At 36.7% G+C, this 22,229-nt stretch overlaps 1 protein-coding gene across 1 annotated transcript in view; it reads left to right on the top strand.

Annotated features, from left to right (window-relative positions):
- HMCN1 (hemicentin 1) overlaps positions 1–22,229 on the top strand; it is a 464,244-nt gene that overhangs the window by 331,346 nt on the left and 110,669 nt on the right. The window contains exons 48-52 of the mRNA XM_015543796.2: positions 401–487; positions 12,531–12,722; positions 15,833–16,006; positions 17,341–17,454; positions 18,605–18,750. Of these exons, the coding sequence (XP_015399282.1) occupies positions 401–487; positions 12,531–12,722; positions 15,833–16,006; positions 17,341–17,454; positions 18,605–18,750 (713 nt within the window). The remainder of the gene's footprint in view (positions 1–400; positions 488–12,530; positions 12,723–15,832; positions 16,007–17,340; positions 17,455–18,604; positions 18,751–22,229) is intronic.

Genomic DNA, 22,229 nt, shown 5'->3' with positions numbered 1-22,229 from the left:
TCTTTTCAGTTCACAATTGTTCAACAATATTTTAAGACTCTGATAACTTGTTTCATGTGAATATTTATCAGAGTTACAGTGGGAGAAATAAATGTCTAATAAATGTTCTTATCAACTTGTTGGCATTTTTATCCAGACTTTATAACTTATGTTACAATAAAATTCATTATAAGTGAATTCATGGCATATAACTTTGTACTATATCTAAAAATTGGAATTGATCAAAATAATGTTATGACATTATTCTAGTAAACAAATAATGAGAATCTGGGGATTTGTTTTAAAGGTTATAGCTTATAAAAATATAAACAAAGATGCTTATAAAATAATAATCCTGCTGTTAGAATAGTTGCTTACTTTTTCTGTTTTTTTCTGTATTTAACTTTTTTTTTTTTTTTAGTGCCACCTCGCATTGTGGGTGAAAATACATTGGAAGACATGAAGGTCAAAGAGAAACAGAGTGTTACACTGACTTGTGAAGTGACAGGTAAGGGACTTAGCTCTTGTATTCCTGCTGTTCCTCCACTCACTGATTATTTATTGCCTCCACTATGTATCTTAATTAGTTGAGAAAAAAGTCAAACTACTATCATAAGCATTTGAAATTGAATTCTAGTTGAGTAGAGCCAATAGAAGTATAGGAGGAAATTTCTAAGATTCTCTGGAGATGAGAATATTCCAGGGTGCCTGGGTAGCTCAGTCGGTTAAGCATCTGACTCTTGATTTCAGCTCAGGTCATGATCTCACCGTTTGTGAGATCCAGCCCTGTATCAGGCTCTGCACTGGCAGCGCGGAGCCTACTTAGGATTCTCTCTCTCCTTCTGTCTGCCCCTCCCCCTCTCAAAATAAATAAATAAGCTTTAAAAAAACAAAAGAATACCCCTACACTGAGGAAAGGAAGGAAGAAGGGGTGGGTGGGGGAGAAAAGAAAGACACATAGGTCTTTTCTTTCAATTCAATAAATTATTGTCTTTTTAAAAATTCTGCTTCTCCTTGTATATAGAGAAACACAAAAGATGTATACAACATATGTATATACATATATACACACACATACATAGATAAAGAAAGTGTGATGTACACACACACACATTTTCTTTATCCATTCACCTGTCAATAGACACTTAAGTTGTTTTCATATTTTACCTATTGTGAATAATACTGCAGTAAACATGGGAGTACAGATATCTTTTTAAGACAGTGGCTTTGGTTTTTTTTAAATATATCCTCAGAAGGAGAATTGCTGGATCATGTGGTATTACTATTTTTAATTTTTTGAGATCTCCACAATGTTTTCCAAAGTGTCTATGCCAATTTACATTCCCACCAACAGTGCACAATTGTTCCCTTTTCTCACATCCTCCTCAATACTTGTTATCTCTTGTCCTTTTGATAACAGTCATTCTAACAAGTGTGACGTAATATCTCACAGTGGTTTTGATTTGCATTTCCCAATGATTAGTGATGTTGAACATCTTTTCATGTACCTATTTGTCATCTGTATGTCTTCTTTGGAAAAAAAATGTCTATTCTGGTCCCTTGCCGATTATTAAATTTTATTATTTGTTGTTATTTGCTATTAAGGTCTTTATATATTCTGGATATTAATCCCTCATCAGATATGTGGTATGCAAATGTTTTCCCCCATTCCATAGGTTGCCTTTTTATTTTGCCAATGATTTCTTTTGCTGGGCAGAAGCTTTTTAGTTTAGGACTCCCATGTCATAGACTCTGGGTCTGGAGTTCTCTCTTGTCCAGCAAGAGAGTGGATGCAGGATTGAAATGCCAGAGAGGGTAATGTCCAAGAGGAGACAAGAGCCCTGAATAAGGGTCCTTGCTCTGTTTTTATTAGGATCAGAAATCTTACCAGCGTGATGGGCATGCACAAAGAGACAATGAAACTGTGAACATTAATTCATGGGCATGGGGAAAGTGGGTTTGAAGATATGCAGTGTTAGGGGTTTGGGTCAATACAAAATAAAATTCTGGTGCTGGGTGGAAGGTTGTTTACAGCAGATGTGAGGCACCGCCTCTGTTTACCTAAACTGGCCTAGGGACAAGAAAGAGCATGCTACTTCAGGGTTAATAAGACACTGTCCTTTTGCTAATTAGCTCCATTCCAGGCAACTTGCCCTGCTGTGGTCTATAGCCTTGTTTATCTGTTTTTGTCCTTCCTTCCAGTGAAAGCAGCTTTCTGCTATTGTACTAAATTGGAGGGTGTTTCTGCTCTGAAACCTAATCTTGTTTACCTCATCTTGGATGTTTTCATCCTGAGATTTCCTGTTCCTATACCTTTGTCCTATTCTGAGGGCCTTTGCCCTGTTCACCTAATCTTGTTTACCCAAACTTGGGTGTGTTCATCGTGTGGCTTTCTAATTCTTTATGCCTTGTTAACCCATCAGTGCAAGCTCAGGGAATTCCTAAGCTTATTCCCTACAGTTACCCCTTTTTTGGTTTTTCTTGGTTCTTCTAGTTTAGTGTTTGAGGACCGTCATAATGAGCTCCTGGTCCTTTTGCTTTTGGATGGTTTGGAGGGTGATTCTGCAAATACGTAAAAAGAGACACAGTAAGAGCATTCCACTTCCCAGAGTTATCCACAGTTTAAGATGAGTGCTGGCTGTAAGTGAGAAAGGATTTAGGTCACGCCACATTGCCCAGGAATCAGCCCACTCATTTTTAAGTTAGTCTTCTGCATATTGTAGCCTGTTGATACAAGTTATATCTAAGTTTTCTATATTGTTAGAGAGGTAGGAAGAAAAAACACTGTGAAGGTGTGTCTGGACAGCATCCCAAGCTTGGGAGTGATTATAAGGAATGCCAGTCATGCAAATATGCTGGTAGTTAGAGTCGCAGGACAGTTTAGAGTGAAGGAACAAGGCCTCCTGTCTTTTTCCAATAAATTCCACTGCAGCCTCAAGAGCTTTGAGGCAGGCCAAAACTTGTCTATCAATAGAAGTTTGACTTATAAATTCTTTGGTAGTGTTGACCATAAACTTATTAAGGACATGGGCTGTTTGGATAGTATGATGCAGGAGATTCCAATAACAGTGGCAGAGACCATAGCGCCTACTGCTGCTAGGATGCCCATGATTAACAGGGCAACAAATCTTTTTTGCCTTACCAGTGTTGAACAAACTTGGAAAGTGTGCCTAGTCCTGATGGATGCATATAGGGCTCAGAGCTATTACAGGAACCCAGGCCGAGATGCGCTAAGTACTGATAAAGAGGAGATATTTAATTGGGTAATGTTATAATTATTTATGCAGGACATAAACCAGCCCTGGGAGGTAGAGATATTGTAATTATTTTCTAGTTGTTTGATCTGTAAAGTGGAGGTAGCAAAGAGAACATAGGGAGAAGGGACACAAGTAGTGGTCCATGCAAATTAATGGTTGTTCAAGAAAGCCCAAGTTATGTTAATATGTCGATTTACATAAATTTCACCATGGCTAACAGTACAAGTGAAGAAGGGAAGGCCTAGCTTACAAAGATTAATAAGCCGGTCCTTTTAATTTCTCTTTATGTGCATTAATTAAAGGGCCTGACAAGCTCTGTCTTTCCAGAAAATATTGTCCCTACTAGACTGGTCATAGGATATGGTCTTATTTGAATATTTTGTTTCAAGGTGTCCTCTAGGACCCCTTCAATAATATAGTCCAGTTGCCCCAGCGAAGATTATGCTCAATCTCTCCATAACAGGTTGTCCAAGGAATATTATTCCAGGGGTGGTCTGAATATTTGAGACTAGAGCAAGTTATAACATTAGGAGTGTGAGATATGTTTGTTTTTTGAGGTAAATCAAAGCTTGTGGCTGACAAAAAGGTAAAATTCTCTGGCCTTGTAGAGGTTTTGGGCTGTACACATAAAAGCCAGTTAATTTTTAGTTTGCGACAAACAGATAAATTGCTAAATTTAGTAACACACACAGGAGGTGCTGGAAGAAGCCACCATTGAGGCCTTGGCATATAAAGCCAATACTCTTGTTCAGTTTGGAAGGGCCGGTTAAGATTGGCTCCTTCCATGAACTCTGCCATTATTGCTAATAGAAATATCCCAGGCTACGAGTGTTAAGCTATCAAATATAGGTAGGTTAAGGAGATGAGCCCAATATGAATATTGAGCTCGGCCTGGACAAATGAGGTCAAGGAGAAGAATCAGGGTTACATATATCAAATTCTTGTTAATGATGGAGATCATGGCCATCAGATGCGAATTAGGGGCATATGCAATATCATTGTGTTGTAAGAGGATGACAGCCTGGTTAGACAGGCGTTTAAGGCTTCCCCATGTTATATCAGGGGCAAAAAACTTGTGTTTGTGGCTTCAGGATGAGGAGTCCATGAAGAGGCTTCTTCCATCTTGAAAAAGGGGGGCAGTGGTTGCTCATTCAGAGTCATTCTCTGGATGTCCTAGTTCACTGGAAGATATCCTGGGGGTCTCCACTATGGCATGGTACAGCTTCACCAACCAAGAGGGAATCCACAGAGGTCCAGAATCTGAAAGAACACAAGCATATCCTCGACCCCAGGTGAGAAGTTCAGTGGGCCCAGTCCGTGTGAGCCCCCCTTTGGGGATTTTGGATAGCACCACCATAGGGTGAGAGGGTTTATCTGATTTTGAAGAATGTCATTCAGCTGCAGTTAGTACTTGAGGATTAAGATTTTAAAAGTTAAGAGTAATCACAGCACTATCAAGAAGGAGCTGAGGTTATAATGCAGACAGCCAGGGGTATCTCCCCCCTTTTTGTTTGTTTGTTTGTTCTTTTACATATTTTTGAGCATAATACGTGTTCATTTTATAATTGCTTGGCCTTGTGGATTATAAAGAATGGGTAATTCCAACCAAGGCTTAAATAAAAAAAATTAAAAGGATGTGTTGTCCTGTTGTTTTACCCTTTTTGTTAAAATTATATTTATTTATTTACTTATTTTACTTATTACCATTAACAAAAATGTATTTTCATTTTTTAGATCTTACATATCTCTTACTTTTTTTATATATGAAGTTACTTATTTCCATTAGCCTTAATTACATACAGCAGAATTTTAACTCTTAGAAACCTTAGTCTCCAGTGGAAACTAGGTAGTAACCAATTGTGAACTGTTATATCAGAAATTTTTTAGGTAGCAGACTTATGAATCCATTAGGCATAAAGTATGTTTTTTTAATGGATTTAAATATTCTTAGTTTGGGGTTTTTTTTTTGCCATAAGACATCAGAAGCATAAACCTATGTTTAGTAAGCAATGCTTCAGCAGTCCATTTGATTTGGAAGAACCCTAAATGTCTGATGAACTTAATTTGATTTAACATTTAAGCAAAATGTTCAAGTTTTAGGTTACCAAAGACCCTGAAAGCTATTTTAACAATTACTCATGAAAACTATGAGACAAAGTTAACCATTTACTCTAAGTCATCCTCTTGCTAACAAATTGGAACAGAAATAACAGGAGCTTATTTGACCTTCAGTAAACCTTAGTAGAATTAAGTTTTATTATTTAATTCCCTGAGCTTGCACCGATGGGTTAACAAGGCATAAAGAATTAGAAAGCCATAGGATGGGGCACTTGGGTGGCTCAGTCGGTTGAGTGTCCAACTTCAGCTCAGATCATGATCTTATGGTTTGTGGGTTCGAGCCCCGCGTTGGGTTTTGGGCTGACAGCTCAGATCCTGCAGCCTGCTTCAGATTCTGTCTCTGACTCTTTCTGCCCCTCCCCTACTTGTGCTCTGTCTCTCTGTCTCTAAAATAGATATTGACCTGTAGTTTTCTTTTCTTTGGTATCCTTACCTGGTTTTGGTATCAGGGTAATGCTGGCCTCCTCTTCAATTTTTGAAAGAGTTTCAGAAGAACTGTTGTTAATTCTTCTTTAAGTGTTTGGTAAAATTCACCAGTGAAACCATCTGATCTCTGCTTTTCTTTATTGCAAGGTTTTTGATTATTGATTCAGTCTCCTTACTCATTGGTCTGTTCAGATTTTCTGTTTCTACATGATTCAGTCTTGGCAACTTATATGTTTTCAGGAATTTGTCTTATTTATTCTAGGTGGTCAAGTTTGTTGGCAATAGTATTAATAGTACTCTCTTATAATCCTTTGTATTTCTATAGTATCAGTTGTAATGTCTCCTCTTTCATTTATAATTTATTTATTTGGGTCTTCTGTCTGTCTTTCTTAGGACAGCTAAACATTTTTATTTATCTTTCCAAAGAACCAGTTCTTAGTTTTGTTAATCTTTTCTATTGTTGTCCTATTCTCCATTTATTTCTGCTTTAGTCTTTATTATTTCCTTCCTTCTGCTAACTTTGGTCTTAGTTCTTTTTTTCCCCCTAGTTCCATGATGTGTATAGTTAGGCTGTTTATTTGAGATTTTTCTATTTTTCTATGTATGAGTTTTTCAATATAAGCTTCTGTCTTAAAACTGCATTTGCTGCATACTAAAAATTTTGATATGTTGTGTTTCCATTTTCGTTTGTCCTAAGATACTTTTTCATTTCCCTTTTGATTCTCTCTTTTATCCATTGGTTATTCTAAAGTGTACTGTTTAATTTCCATGTATTTGTGAATTTTCCAGCTTTCCTTCTGTTAATGGTTTGTACTTTTATACCATTGTGATAAGAAATGATACTCTGTATGATTTTTCTTTTTTTCTTTTTTTTTTTGACTTGTTTTATTTTTATTTTTTAAAATTTACATCCAAATTAGTTAACTTATAGTGCAACAATGATTTCAGGAGTAGATTCCTTAGTGCCCTTTACCCATTTAGCCCATCCGCCCTCCCACAACCCCTCCAGTAACCCTCAGTTTGTTCTCCATATTTACGAGTCTCTCTGTTTTGTCCCCTTCCCTGTTTTTATATTATTTTTGTTTTCCTTCCCTTACGTTCCTCTGTTTTGTCTCTTAAAGTCCTCATATGAGTGAAGTCATATGATTTTTGTCTTTCTCTGACTAATTTCACTTAGCATAATACCCTCCAGTTCCATCCACATAGTTGCAAATGGCAAGATTTCATTCTTTTTGATTGCCGAGTAATACTCCATTCTATATATATATGTATATATATATGTATGTATATATATATATATATATATATATATATATATATATATATATACATACATATACCACATCTTCTTTATCCATTCATCCATCGATGGACATTTGGGCTTTTTCCATACTTTGGCTATTATTGATAGTGCTGCTATAAACATGAGGGTGCATGTGTCCCTTCAAAACAGCACACCTGTATCCTGTGGATAAATGCCTAGTAGTGCAAATGCTGGGTCGTAGGGTAGTTTTATTTTCAGTTTTTTGAGAAACCTCCATACTGTTCTCCAGAATGGCTGCACCAGCTTGCATTGCCACCAACAATGCAAGAGATCCTCTTTCTCCGCATCCTCGCCAACATCTGTTGTTGCCTGAGTTGTTAATATTAGCCATTCTGACAGGTGTCAGGTGGTATCTCATTGTGGTTTTGATTTGTATTTCCCTGACGATGAGTGATGTGGAGCATTTTTTCACGTGTCAATTGGCCATCTGGATGTCTTCTTTGGAGAAGAGTCTATTCATGCCTTTTGCCCATATCTTCACTGGATTATTTGTTTTTGGGTGTTGAGTTTGATAAGTTCTTTATAGATTTTGGCTACTAACCCTTTATCTGATACATCGTTTGCAAATATCTTCTCCCATTCTGTCGGTTGCCTTTCAGTTTTGCTGATTGTTTCCTTCGCTGTGCAGAAGCTTTTTATTTTGACGAGGTCCCAGTAGTTCATTTTTGCTTTTGTTTCCCTTGCCTCCAGAGACGAGTTGAGTAAGAACTTGCTGTGGCCAAGATCAAAGAGGTTTTTGCCTGCTTTCTCCTCGAGGATTTTGATGGCTGCCTGCCTTACATTGAGGTCTTTCATCCATTTTGAGTTTATTTTTGTGTCTGGTGTAAGAAAAGTGGTCCAGATTTATTCTTATGCATGTCGCTGTCCAGTTTTCCCAGCACCACTTGCTGAAGAGACTGTCTTTATTCCATTGGATATTCTTTCCTGCTTTGTCAAAGATTAGTTGGCCATACGTTTGTGGGTCCATTTCTGGGTTCTCTATTCTGTTCCATTGATCTGAGTGTCTGTTCTTGTGCCAGTACCATACTGTCTTGATGACTGCAGCTTTGTAATATAGCTTGAAGTCTGGTATTGTGATGCCTCCTGCTTTGGTTTTCTTTTTCAAGATTGCTTTGGCTATTCGGGGTCTTTTCTGGTTCCATACAAATTTTAGGATTATTTGTTCTAGCTCTGTGAAGAATGCTCATGTTATTTTGATAGGAATTGTATTGAATATGTAGATTGCTTTGGGTAGTATTGACATTTTAACAATATTTGTTCTTCCTATCCAGAAGCATGGAATGTTTTTCCATTTTTTGGAAATGGAAATTATCCATTGGTTAATTTTGGTGTCGTCTTCAATTTCTTTCATAAGCTTTTTATAGTTTTCAGTGTATAGATTTTCCACATCTTTGGTTAGATTTATTCCTAGGTATTTTGTGGTTTTTAGTGCAATTGTAAATGGAATTGACTCCTTGATTTCTCTTTCTGTTGCTTTATTGTTGGTGTATAGGAATGCAACCAATTTCTGTGCATTGATTTTATATCCTGCAACTTTGCTGAATTCATGAATCAGTTCTAGCAGGTTTTTCATGGAACCTTTTGGATTTTCCATATAGAGTATCATGTCATCTGCGAAGAGTGACAGTTTAACCTCCTCCTAGCTGATTTGGATGCCTTTTATTTCTTTGTGTTGTCTGATTGATACTCTGTATGATTTTAATCATCTTAAATTTGTTAAGACTTGTTCTGTGGTCTAACATATAATATATTCTAATTAATGTACTATGTGTGCTGAAAATAATGTGTATTCTGCTATTGTTGGCTAGAATGTTCTGTATAATTCTGTTTGGTCTAGAGTGTTGTCCAAATCCTATTTGTTTTTTTGTTTTTTGTTTTGTAGTTGTTCTTTTTTTTTTTTTTTTTTTTTTAATTTTTTTTTTTTTATTTATTTATTTTTTAATATATGAAATTTATTGTCAAATTGGTTTCCATACAACACCCAGTGCTCATCCCAAAAGGTGCCCTCCTCAATACCCATCACCCACCCTGCCCTCCCTCCCACCCTGCCCTCCCTCCCACCCCCCAACAACCCTCAGTTTGTTCTCAGTTTTTAACAGTCTCTAATGCTTTGGCTCTCTCCCACTCTAACCTCTTTTTTTTTTTTTTCCCTTCCCCTCCCCCATGGGTTTCTGTTATGTTTCTCAGGATCCACATAAGAGTGAAACCATATGGTATCTGTCTTTCTCTGTGTTTTGTAGTTGTTCTTGTTGTTTTATCGATTCTCTGTATGTATGATCTTTTCATTGTTGACAGTGGGTATTAAGTTCCCTAAATACTATTGTATTGCTGTTTAGTTCTCTTTTTAGTTCTATTAGTATTTGTTTATATACTTAGTTGATCCAATGTTGGGTGCACAAATATTTACATTTATTATATCTTCTTGAGGATTGATCCATTTATCATTTCATAATGATCTTCTTTGTCTCCCTTGTAGGCAACATATTACTAAATCTTGTTTTTTAATTCATTCAGTCATTCTCTGTTTCTTGATTGGAGAATTTAATCCATTTATGTTAAAGTAATTATTGATAAGTAAGGACTTACTATTGCCATTTGTTTTCTTATTATTTTGTAAACCCTTTATTCCTTGCTTCTTGCTGCCTTCTTTTGTGAGTTGATGGTTTTTTTGTAGCAGTAAGCTTTGACTCCTTTATCCTAATCTTTTGTAGAACTAGTATAGATTTTTCTTCACCATGAGACTTACATAAAATATCTTACATGTTTTTTTAGCCTGATAGCAACTTTAATTTGATAGTATACATAAACGTTACATTTTTACTTCTCTCCCCCTCACATTTTAGATTATTGATGTGGCAGTTTTTCTACTTTTTACATGTCCAAATTATTGCAGTTATGGTTATTTTAAATACATTTACTTTTTAAGTTTTAAATTTTTTTTTAACATTTATTTATTTTTTAGAGACAGAGAAAGAGCATGAGCAGGGGAGGGGCAGAGAGAGAGGGAGACACAGAATCCAAAGCAGGCTCCAGGCTCCAAAGCATCAGCACAGAGCCTGACGCTGGGCTCAAACTCATGAACCATGAAATCATGACCTGAGGTGAAGTCAGACACTTAACCGACTGAGCCACCCAGGCACCCCTACTTTTTAACTTTTAAACTAGAGTTGTAAGTGAATTAGATACTACCATTACAATTGAAGAGACTATGACTTTGGCTGTATATTTTCTATTACTGGTGAGTTTTGTGCATCCTCTTGTTTCCACTTGAGAATGTCCTTAGCATTCTTGTAAGGCAGGTCTAGTGATAATGAACTCCCTCAGCTTTTGTTTGTTCAGGAAAATCTTTATCTTTCCTTTGCCAGCTGTAGTATTCTTTGTTGACAGATTTTTTTTCTGTTAACATTTTGAATAAATTATCCTATTCTTTCCTGGCATACAAAGTAGACCTTATTTTTTTTTTTAATTTTTAAATGTTTATTTATTTTTGAGAAAGAGGAAGACAGAGCACAAGCAGGGGAGGAGCAGAGAGTGAAGGAGACAAAGAATCCAAAGCAGGCTCCGGGTTCTGAGCTGTCAGCACAGAGCCCGATGCGGGGCTCAAACTCACAAACTGCCAGATCGTGACCTGAGCCAAAGTCAGGCACTTAACCGACTGAGCCACCCAGGCACCCCCAAAGTAGAACTTATTTTTTTAAAACCAGCCTAAAGTCTTATGGAAGTTCCTTAGTATGTGATATGCTTTTCTCTTGCTGCTTTCTAACTCTTTAACTTTTAAAAACATAATTATAATGTGTTTCAGTGTAGCCCTTTTCATGTTCAACCCGTTTGGGGTCCTTTGGGCCTCATCAATCTGGATGTCCATTTCTCTCCCCATGTCTGGGAACTTTTCAGCCATAATTGCCATAAATATACTTTTTGTCCTTTATCTCTTTCCTTCTTGGATTCCCATAATGTATATATTGTTTCTGTTGATGGTATTCCATAAGTCCTATAGGCTTATGTTCTTTCTTTCTTTCGTTCTTTCCTTTTCTGACTGGTTACTTAATGACCTATCTTATAGTTCACTAATTCTTTCTTCTTGGTTGAGTCTGGTGTTGAAGCTCTCTATTGAATTCTTTGGGTCAGTCACTATGTTATTCAGCTCAAGGAATTCTGTTTGTTTTTGATAGTTTCTATTTCTTTGTTCATGCACTGTTTTCTTAATTTTGTTTAGGGCCCGTGTTCTTGTGGTTCCCTAAACTTCTTTGAGAGGATTATTCTGAATTCTTGGTCAGACAGTCCATAGATCTCCATTCGTTTAAAGTCATTATTAGAGTTATCTTTTTTTACCTGATTCCTTGCATTACTATCTGCACATTTGAGTAAGGGGCCTCCTCTTCCAGACTTTATAGGTTTACTTTGGCAACAGTAATCATCCATCAGTCAACTCAGCTTGGTGTTCTGCATAGGTAATCTGGTAGTGTCCTTGCAGGTGGGGCTTGCTATTAGGGTCTCTATTTGGTTAAGGCCACACTGCTTGAGCTCTGAGGTTAGTGGAGAGGGGTTACTGTTGGCTGGAAACAGTCAGATAGTACTACTCGCTTGATTTCTTGACTGAGTGCAGTAGGATAGGCTCTGTGGTTGCCTGAATGTTCTGGTTAGGCTTCCTAGTCAGGTGGGACTGGGTGCTGTAACTCAGCAGTTGGGCAGGCCTGTAAATTTGCTTCCCCGTCTGGGTGGGGCTATAGAACAGGTTCCATGGTTGGTGTGGTCAAGCCTTCCAATTTTAATATATTATTCTAGCCCTTTTCCTAAGTAAACTTGCTTTTATGGTTTTAAATTTTTTTTAATTATTTGAGAAACTTAAAAATTAATATTTAACATAAGTTTCATGTTAAAACAGTAAGATATTTCCCCATAGGCTATAAATATTACAGGACTAATTACTATATTTATATTTATATCCACCAACCTATATATTTATGCTAGAATCCTGGTATAAACTGAAAATATCTATGAAATTGTTTAATTCAAGGCTTTTCCTTTTTTATAGCTTTCTGTCAAAAATATAAAAACTTAAAAAATTTTTAATGCATGTGAAAGTATTTGTGAAAAATAATTTTAATAAAAATGCATATCCCATTTTTTTAAAGGTATGTTTTGCTATTTAAGGACAAAGACTAAGTTGGGATGATTTCACTTATAGATCAAAGCAATTTTCATTTGAAAATGGTTTGTGATACACAAATTTAAAAAAATTATAGCATGATTGTTATAAATTATGTTTACAAATTTAATTTAACATGAATGGCTAATGCATTGTTTTATTAGTATAATATGATACTAATGTGATATTTAAATGTCAAATAGGTGAAAATGCTTTCAGTTATCATTTATAGGCATATAATTATTAGCCATCTCTCAGAAATGGCTTTTGGTTACAGGGAACCCAGTGCCAGAAATTACATGGCACAAAGATGGACAGCTCCTCCGGGAAGACGACACCCATCACATTATGTCTGGTGGCCGCTTTCTTAAAATTACTAAGGCTCAAGTATCACACACTGGAAGATATGCATGTTTGGCTTCTAACACGGCTGGCGACAAGAGCAAAAGTTTCAGTCTTAATGTGTTGGGTAGGTACAATCAGTGCTTCAAATCTTGAAGAATCAAACATGAAGGTCTGCTGACTTACCTTCTTTTCTTTTTCTGCTTAATGTTTCTACCATAGAATTTCATTATTTAAGGGGGACTAGTGGTTGTGTACATTTGCTGTTTTTCTTTAATTCATTCATTCATTCATAGATTTATTCATCACATTAAAAATACCACCTATGTTCCAGGCACTGTGTTTTGTGCTAGGGACACAACTGTGGAAGAGACAGATGCTAAAAACATAGTGGTAAAAGATAAAATATATGCTGGTCAAAGAGAAATAGGTCAGCAGTACAAGGGGCTCAATCTGATATATTTTATCCTTTCTTTATGAGACTCTGCCATTATTGGTAATTGTCTATCTTATAGTCTTTGTGGACTAGGAATTATGAGAAACTATACATTCAAAGTTATGCTTATGTCTCAGGCATGACATTAAAATAGATTCTTAATTTCTGTTCATGTCTTGAAATTTAAAATACAGCACCTAAATGTATTATATTTGATTGCTTATATCAAAATACTTTTTATTGTACTAGAATCAACTGACCTACATTTGAGTATGGAAAGTTTTGCAATTTTTGTTTGTTTTTGTAGTTATTGCCTAGACTCTTTTGGGAAACATAGTCTCGTACATAGGAAACTCCCATACAGGATACTACCCTCTTATAGCTTACAGCCTAATTAAGTAGAAGAGATATGTGTGCAAGAAAAATTAAATCAAAATAGTGGATAATGTATAAGTGTCAAATGAATAGTATATATAGATAATACATAAAAAATAAACTCCAAAATGTAGAACCCCTTTTACCTTGTAAAGGATTTAGCCCCAGCCCCTGACAGAGCATTGAATAACAGATACATGGATAAGTATGAATGGGAGTTCATGAGCCAGTTGCCTGTTAACGCACCTGTTCTTCCTCACACCCATAAGTGTATGAAAGGCAAATGTTCAGCCCTGGATTTCCTCTCCTGCAGTCCATTCACTGCTTCTCTCAGAGCTTTAAGTTCCTGGTGCCTCCCTCCTTTTACCACTGATTCATTTCCCAGTATAACTCATGTCCAAATTCTATACTGTGTCCTCTCTGGAAACCCAATTTAATATTCTCCCCAGTTCCTTGCTGTAACTGAAATCTGACTCTTCCCAAGAGACACTAGCTCCCTGGAGATTCTGTCCAATCTCCACTGTCTCCAAGTATCCCAAGTCATACTATCTGATTGTGCCCTCCAATCCTCACTTCCTAGTTATTTACCAGTTTCTTGTCATTCTCCCTCATTCACTGAGGGCTAAGGGATCTGAATCAAAGACTTCTTTTCCACCATCTTCATAAAGTTGAGGCTGTTTAGTGTGTGCATTTCAACTTCCAGTCTACTCAGCTATAATTCAGTGTCCTTACCCTTTCTTTTCCCAGAGGATGAGGTATCTTCTTGTTCACAGTTACTGCCTACACTTATGCCCTTAACTCTGTATCTTCCACCTTACTTGATAAGTTAGTCATTCCCATCACCCACCTTACCTACAGCTTCACCTCCTACTGCCTCGATCACTTCATATTGTAACTATTCCGTGTCTACTGCTTGTCCCATTTTCCCCATGCCATGCTTCATGCTGTTGTGGCAAAGATTATCCTGTTGCTAGATCCAAAAAATATTTTTCAGTCCTTTCTTAATGTCTTAGACATTAGTTACCACTTTTTCCTTGGCAGTGTTCTTCCCTAGTTATCCTTGTACACTTTCTGTTGCTCCTTTTCTTTCTCTTTTATGGACTTTTACATAATCCATCTCTCAAAAATTAGGTCCCTTAGCATTTTGTCTTTCCTCACTGCTTATTTCACTCTAATATTGTCTTCAAATAATAAGCTTAATTCCCATGAGCTTATTTATCATCTCCTATAGACTGGTGTCTTTTTTTAAAAAAAAATTAATGTTTATTTATTTTTGAGAGACAGAGACAGAACTCAGTGGGGGAGGGATAGAGAGAGGGGGAAAACTCAGAATCTGAAGCAGGCTCCAGGCTCTGAACTGTCAGCACAGAGCTCAACTCAGAGCTTGAACTCACCACAAGATCATGACCTGAGCCGAAGTCAGATGCTTAACCTACTGAGCCACCCAGGCGCCCCAGACTGGTGTCTTTCTTAACCCATACCTGCAACCCAGATCTTTCTTCCAAGTTTGGATTTCTATATGCAATTACTTGTTGGACAAGTCTACCTGGAATCCTCATGGGCACTTAAAATTCAAGATATTCAGAACTGAACAAACTGTCTTCCCCTCCTAAATGAGCACATCTTTCCATATTTTATATTTATGTTGCTTCACTGCAGTTTACCTACGTTCCCAAGCAAGAAAACTAGAAGTCATCTTTGATTCAGCTTAGTCACCAAATTCTGTCATCAAAGCACACCAGTTAACTTTCTAAATTTTTTCTTTAGTCACTCCTTCCTCTTTATGCCTTCCTTTCATTCAGTCTCTCATTATCTTTTACAGAACAAATGTACCTATCTCCATTAGCCTTGCTTCCAACATTGACCCCCTTGAATCCATCTTCTATATATTCCCTTCTTGCTCCTCACTATGCTCCCAATATCCTCCTCCTTTCTACTAGTCTCCTTCTTTCTCTTACTAACCACCACTAATCCTTGAAGACTCACTTTGAAATCTCCTTCAGGAAGGCTTCCCTGATGAGAGTCATACCACATACCTCATACCACACACTTGAGATTGGATTAAATGCAATGCTTCCAAGTATCCTGCAACAGAATTCCCATTCTTGCCTTACTACATTGCATTACGATTTCTTTTTGTGTGTCATCTCCATTATGCCATTTTGAAGTTCTCATTCTTTTCATGTAGAATAACAAAAATAATCAATTATTTCTCTGTTAATAAATGGAATTACACAAATAAGTACAGTGAAATTTAGAAATTCACAAATAAGGGTCTACGACCATACCACCCTGAACAAGCCCGATGTTGTCTGATCTCGATAGCTAAGCAGAGTCGGGCCTGGATAGTACTTGGATGGGAGAAAATTCACAAATAAGGACATTTCTAAACATATTTCTTTCATCACATTTTAAATCTTTTTCAGTATCCCCTACAATTGCTGGTATTGACAGTGATGGTGGCCCTGAAGATGTCACCGTTATCCTTAACAGCCCCACATCTTTGGTCTGTGAAGCTTATTCATATCCTCCAGCCACCATCACCTGGTTTAAGGATGGAACACCTTTAGAATCCAACCGAAATATCCGTATTCTTCCAGGTAATTAGTTTACTTTAGATGCCCAAGATACACGTATGCCATCTGCTATTGTAGAAAAAGAATCATTGGTTAATTTTAATAAAAGTGATTATGACTTAGTTATGCTATTCTATTGCTATTTTAATTTTTAAATTATTTGTATATATCTTGTAGCCTAAAGCAAAATTACTTTTTGAAAGGCCAGTAAAATATGTAAATAAGGGCAAATCAATAAATACCACGATGCTATTAATTGCTAAAATATAATGTGAAATACCAAAAAGAGTAGAAATTCACTTCTTGCTGAATTGAACTTTGAAAGAGAATTAGTATTTAGATTGACAGAGTTTGTTTATTTCTCTTTAATACCTGCCAAAATGTATGAAAATACAAAGAATGGAAAAGTATTATCACTGGTTTTAAGAAATTTAGTTTTATGTGGAAGGGAGATAAGATGTATAAAAGTTAATTAACAACATGAATTCATGAATAATGATTATGAATAGTCATGGAGATTGATAAATGAGATAGTGACAGATTTTATAAAAATTTAAAAGATAGAATGGCCACTGTGGGCCAAAGTGGTCAGGAAATGCTTTGTTGCATTTGGAACTTGAACTAACCCTTAAGGAAAAATATAGAATTGTGTTGGTTGGAAATAAGAGATTTCAGATCCATCTGGATGACTAGTGTGGAAATGGTACAAAGTGAGAATGGCACATAGATATACAAAAGGCCTATCTATGCGCAAGTAACAATCTGTAGACTCCCCACCTCCCACTTGAGTGGAGGGGTGTGTGTGTGTGTGTGTGTGTGTATGTGTGTGTGTGTGTGTGTGTGTGTGTGGCAGGGAGGGAGGTGGATAGGAGAAAAGGTCAGGAAGGAACATTGGGGTCATGTTTTGAATGCCTGGACTAGTGTTTTAACTTTATACTTTAGTCAATTGAGAACCAATGAAGATTTTTAAGGAGAATGGTACCATAATACAAACTGAGTTTTAGCAAGATCAGTCTCTATTGATAGGCCAAGTAGGTGAGAGGAAGATGACTAAAGCAGAAGACCTATTTATGAAGAGAGTGAAACAAAGACCTTAGCCAGAGTGTGTACAGGGCATGGGAGGGTCAGGATGAGCATGAGAGTCATTACCACAGAGGATCACCGAGGACTTACTGACTCCTCACCCACTAGGCAGTGCCCATGTATATTGTAGTTTGTCCTGTGTCACATGTCTATTACAGAATTGGCATATAGAAAAAGAAATATGTTAATAGTGAGAACTAAAACCCCTGATAGTTTGTGCATATTCTGTTGCCACGGTGACTTCAGAGGTTCTTTGGTGTTCCATGCTTTTTCAGGAGGTAGGACTCTGCAGATCCTAAATGCACAGGAGGACAGTGCTGGAAGATACTCTTGTATAGCCACTAATGAAGCAGGGGAAGTGATAAAGCACTATGAAGTGAAGGTCTACAGTAAGTCCTGAAAAAACACTACATTTCATATTTTCCTCAAGTTTTGTAACTTTTTCGATACTGTTTTTTATTATGGGTTCATGATTATTTATACTCATCATTAAAGCTTGTTGTCTATGCAGTTTCCTTCATTAAGATGGAAGTTGAATTAACATTGTAACCATGACCTCAATTGCTTAAAGATGTGAAGAGCCCATTCAGTCTGCTCACTAACCTCTTGTTGGAGAACTTTTCAGTGGTACTTCCTTATGTTTCTGTTTTTCCTTCTGAAAACCCTCTGGGCTGAGTTATAGTACTTTCATACATAAAATTGTCATTTAAATATATATATATATATATATATATATATATATATATATATATACACACACACACACACACACACACACACACACACTCTAATCAATAGCTTAAGATGAGTTTATCAATGACTTTGGGCTGATCCACTGTACTTAGACCTGTACATAAAAAGCAAATCAAATCCTGGGGCACCTGGGTGGCTCAGTCGGTTAAGCATCTGACTTTGGCTCAGGTCATGATCTCATGGTTTGTGAGTTCAAGCCCCGCATTGGGCTCTGTGCTGACAGCTCAGAGCCTGCTTTAGGTTCTCTGTCTCCTTATCTCTCTGCTCCCTCCCCAGATTGGACTCTGTCTCTGTCTCTCTCTCAAAAACAAATAAACACTAAGAAAAAAAAAAAAAAAGACAGCAAATCCTACCATTAACAGGGCCTACATTTCAGGATTTTGGTTTTGTTTTTGTTTTTAAAAAGGAGGAGAGTCTTTCTGATTGTCTTTTATTCTTTGAATCAGCTCCTTTAATGACTGACAAAATACATTTTATGGGTCATGCTTGGACTGTGTCTGGGGACCTGGAAAAATGAAAGTAATGGTTCTGTGAAGCAATGGTTCTAATTAGACTCATTGGCAGTATTCAAATGAAGGGAAGAAGATATTTGCCTTCACATTTCCTTCACATCTGAATGCTACCATTTCATAAGATGCACTCTTGGGTCCATGGGGGAAGAAGAGCATAGCAAATGCCTCAGTTATTTCCTTGTTTTCTTAAGTAATTGTCGGTGTGATTTCCATGATAGTCCATGTATATAAAAGAACCAGTGCTTACTCTAAGAATATTCATTTTTTTATGCAGTTCCACCCATCATCAATAAAGGGGACCTACTGGGGCCAGGTCTTTCCCCTAAAGAAGTGAAGATCAAAGTAAACAATACGCTGACTTTGGAATGTGAAGCTTACGCGATTCCGTCTGCCTCTCTCAGCTGGTACAAGGATGGACAGGCCAGTCACACATTTTTTTTTCCTTTGCGAATAGTTTCTTAAAAACAAAAATGACCAATTAAATTAAAAAAAAAAAAAAGGAAAAAAACAGACACCAGTAACTCAGAGAATCAGTGTCACCAGCACAATCCCATGCTCCCAGAATATAAAACTGTTAAGAAATTGAACCATTTCAACAATCTTAGCACTATTCCATCACAGGAAAGTTTGAAGGATTGTTTTTGTGGACATTAGCAGTCATCTATAAAACTCCAGCCACTTTCCCACTGAGGAACAGTTTTTGTGTTCTGTGGCTTTACAGCGTAAGCAAACTTTGTAGAGAAGAAACAGAACAGTGCTAAGCCAAATTAAAATGATATAACAAGGGTACTAAGTTTATTCAGAGTTTTCTCTGAAGACCTTTAATTCTTTTACAAAAGGTAACCTGTTTTACATTATAAGAGGAAGAAAAATAGCTAAGTGTGATGATTAAGTGCCCAATTCAGTTAACTAGGGGCAATGAGAAACTATAAATAACGACACTTCCTTCCATTGTGTGATCTGACTTTCAGACTATACATCCTCATTTCTCATTCAACTTCTTTTCTTCCATGCATGTTTTAAAGATAAATGTGCTAGTGTTTTGACACCAAAATAGACTCTTTTTTTGGTTGCTGCTAACACTGTGCTTAATAGAGATGTGTCATAACTAAGCTGCTGTTTGTCCTATTATACACATAATCAACCAAATGGTCAGTTAAATGCCAGCTGTAGAAGTTCAAGTCAGAGTTATGATTTAAGATGCAGACAGATATAGCTTTTTTTTTTCAGATCACAGAGATTTTGCAATACTGGCAGCTAGAAAAAAAAATTGTCTCTTATAAAGTAAGCAGCTTCATCTGGAAGCCGTTGGAGAGGAAAAATATGGAATTCCTACCATGTTCTGTTTATAGTGTCTTTTCTGACTGCAAGTACACTTCATGGTCCAATATCAATTCTAGATGAGTTTGCTTGGAAACAATTCCTTTCTCCTTTGAAATCTTATTATTTTGTTTTTAATTTTATCTAGAACCTTTTTATTTGTTTTAGTTACAACGCATGCACACACATACACACACAAACACATACCCATGTAAACATTGACTAAAGACTAGAATCGTGCCAGGAATGAGGCATTTTCGTTTCTTTAAATATCATAATGAATGGTTAATTTACAGTTCCAAATCCAGACTCTGAAATTGATCCAGTTATGATCCTTTAGTTAAACTGCTAAATTTTTCAGGGTTTACCATTGGTTCTCTAAAATGTGTGCCCCCCAAAATACCAGTTTTTGTTTTCTATATCCTTTCTTCTTTCATTCTTCAGATAAGCAGCCCTACTTCAGTAAAACAGCACTTTTGAGAAAATACACCAAACACATTAGTCATGTTAGCCACAATAAGTTTTAATAGATTCTTTGAGTTATTTATTCATGCCTTAAAGGGTTTTTTAGCATAGAAAATTTAAATTATATTATTTTTATTTAAGTGATATAATGTTAATAATGATTTAGTTCCCAAATTATTTACTGAGCACATACTATTTCCTGGGCACGATTTAGATTCAGGGGATACAGCTATGAAGGAAACAGACAAAAGTCTCTCCTCGTGTGAAGTTTGGGGAGACAAACACTAAATAAACAAACTAGTGCAGCATATAATGTGCCAGATGGGGTAAATGTTATGGAGAAAATTCAGTCAGGAAGAAGAATAGTAAATATGCTCTCTTATTTATGTAGGGAAGACCTCACTGATAAGGTGATATTTGAGCAGAAACTCAAAGAAAATGCAGGAAGCAGACATAAAATACCTGAGGGGAAGATATTCTAAAGTAGATAGAATAGCAAGGACAAACATCCTGAGGCATTTTGGCTGAAGTGCAGTGATCCATGGGAGCACAGCAGTTGTGAACAAAAGATTAATGGGGAGACAGATCATACTGCCTTGTAGACCAGTTGGCCTTTATTCTGGTAGGAAGTTACTAGAAAATTTTGAACACAAGAGCAATATGATCTGACTTAAGGTTTTAAAAGGGTTACATTGGCTTCCATATTGAGAGAAGATAGAAAGAGTGGTCTAAAAGAGAGATGGTGATTACTTGGACAAAGGTGGTAGCAGGATGTGAGGGAAAACTGTAAGACAAAGATGAGTCCAAGATTTTGCATAAGATCAATAGGAGAGTGAGTTTAGATAGATAAGAGGTCCGAGGATTAAGCCTCAGGGACTCCAACATTAGAGGTTGTGGGGCAGAGAGTGAAGTCCCCCAAAAGATGGGGGGGGGGATGTTTTTCAAAATGAACACAAATTAAATAAAAACTGAGAGAATTGATCAGTAAATTTAGCAACACGGATGTCATTGGTGATTCTGACAATGTCATTTTGGTCAAGTGGAGATTGTAAAAGTCTTATTGGAATAGATTCAAGAAAAGATGCATAGAAATGGAGACAGCATATGTAGAAAACATTTTAAAGTCATTGGCTATAAAGGGGAGTAGAAAAATGTGGAGTTAGGCTACATTCTAAAGACATTTTTTTTTTAATGGGGAAAATTCTAGTATGTTGTATGCAGATTGAAATCATCCAGTGGAAAGAAATCATTTGATGATGATGCAGGTGACAGAGGACATAGTTGTTGGAGAGGTGTCTTTGAATAGACCACAGGATGCTCAGAATGGACAGACCAGTGTTAACCAAGGTTAGACTTTTACCAGGGAAATAAAATAAAGGGAAAGAAGGCAAAAGGAGTTGAGGGCTTATGCAAGGAGCGATTGTCATAATAGACCTTCACCGGGTCAGGAAAAGAGTGAGTGGCAGTGAAAAGAGGTCTGTGGAGTGTGAGTCTTCCCTTGGGACCAAGAATTTATTGGAGTTGGGATGCTAGAGGAAGTAAGTTAGGAAGTTAGGAGGTAGTGGTCAGAGAGTGAGAACTTGAAAGTGAGATTATAAAGAGATGTGGTTACTGGTAATTACAAGGGCGAGTATGACTGGTTGAGTGGCTGAGAGAGGATTGGGGACAAAAAATTAAAGGAGAAGAGGTCAGGGAGCTGAGAGCACACAGCATTGGATAACTGTCTATGTGGGTGTTGAAATCACCAACAATTACGAGAAAAGTATCATTAGAAAGAATGACAGTGAGCCAGGAGCTAAAGCCTTGAAGGAATAAGAGGGAACTTAGTGTAAATGGAAATGTTTAGAAGGCAAGAAATGTTCTATTAAGTGTAGGTGATGTTATTAATAAAACATTGTAATATAAATATCTGTAAGTTAGTGTGCCATGTAAGGATAGTAATACTTTGAATCAAACACTGTAACATAAATATCTCTAGGTTACAAATTTCCATTTATGAAGTAATAATGTTTCTGAATGACCAATAAGTGATATTTAGATCAAATGAGAATATTCATGCCCCCAATCTTTCATTTACAAACTCTGAGATTTTCTACAGAATTATAGTAAAAGAT

The sequence above is a fragment of the Panthera tigris genome, chromosome F3 (assembly GCF_018350195.1).
Source record: "Panthera tigris isolate Pti1 chromosome F3, P.tigris_Pti1_mat1.1, whole genome shotgun sequence".
Taxonomy (NCBI): domain Eukaryota; kingdom Metazoa; phylum Chordata; class Mammalia; order Carnivora; family Felidae; genus Panthera; species Panthera tigris.
Note: the sequence above shows the minus strand (reverse complement) of the source record. Positions and strands in the feature narration are given on the sequence as shown.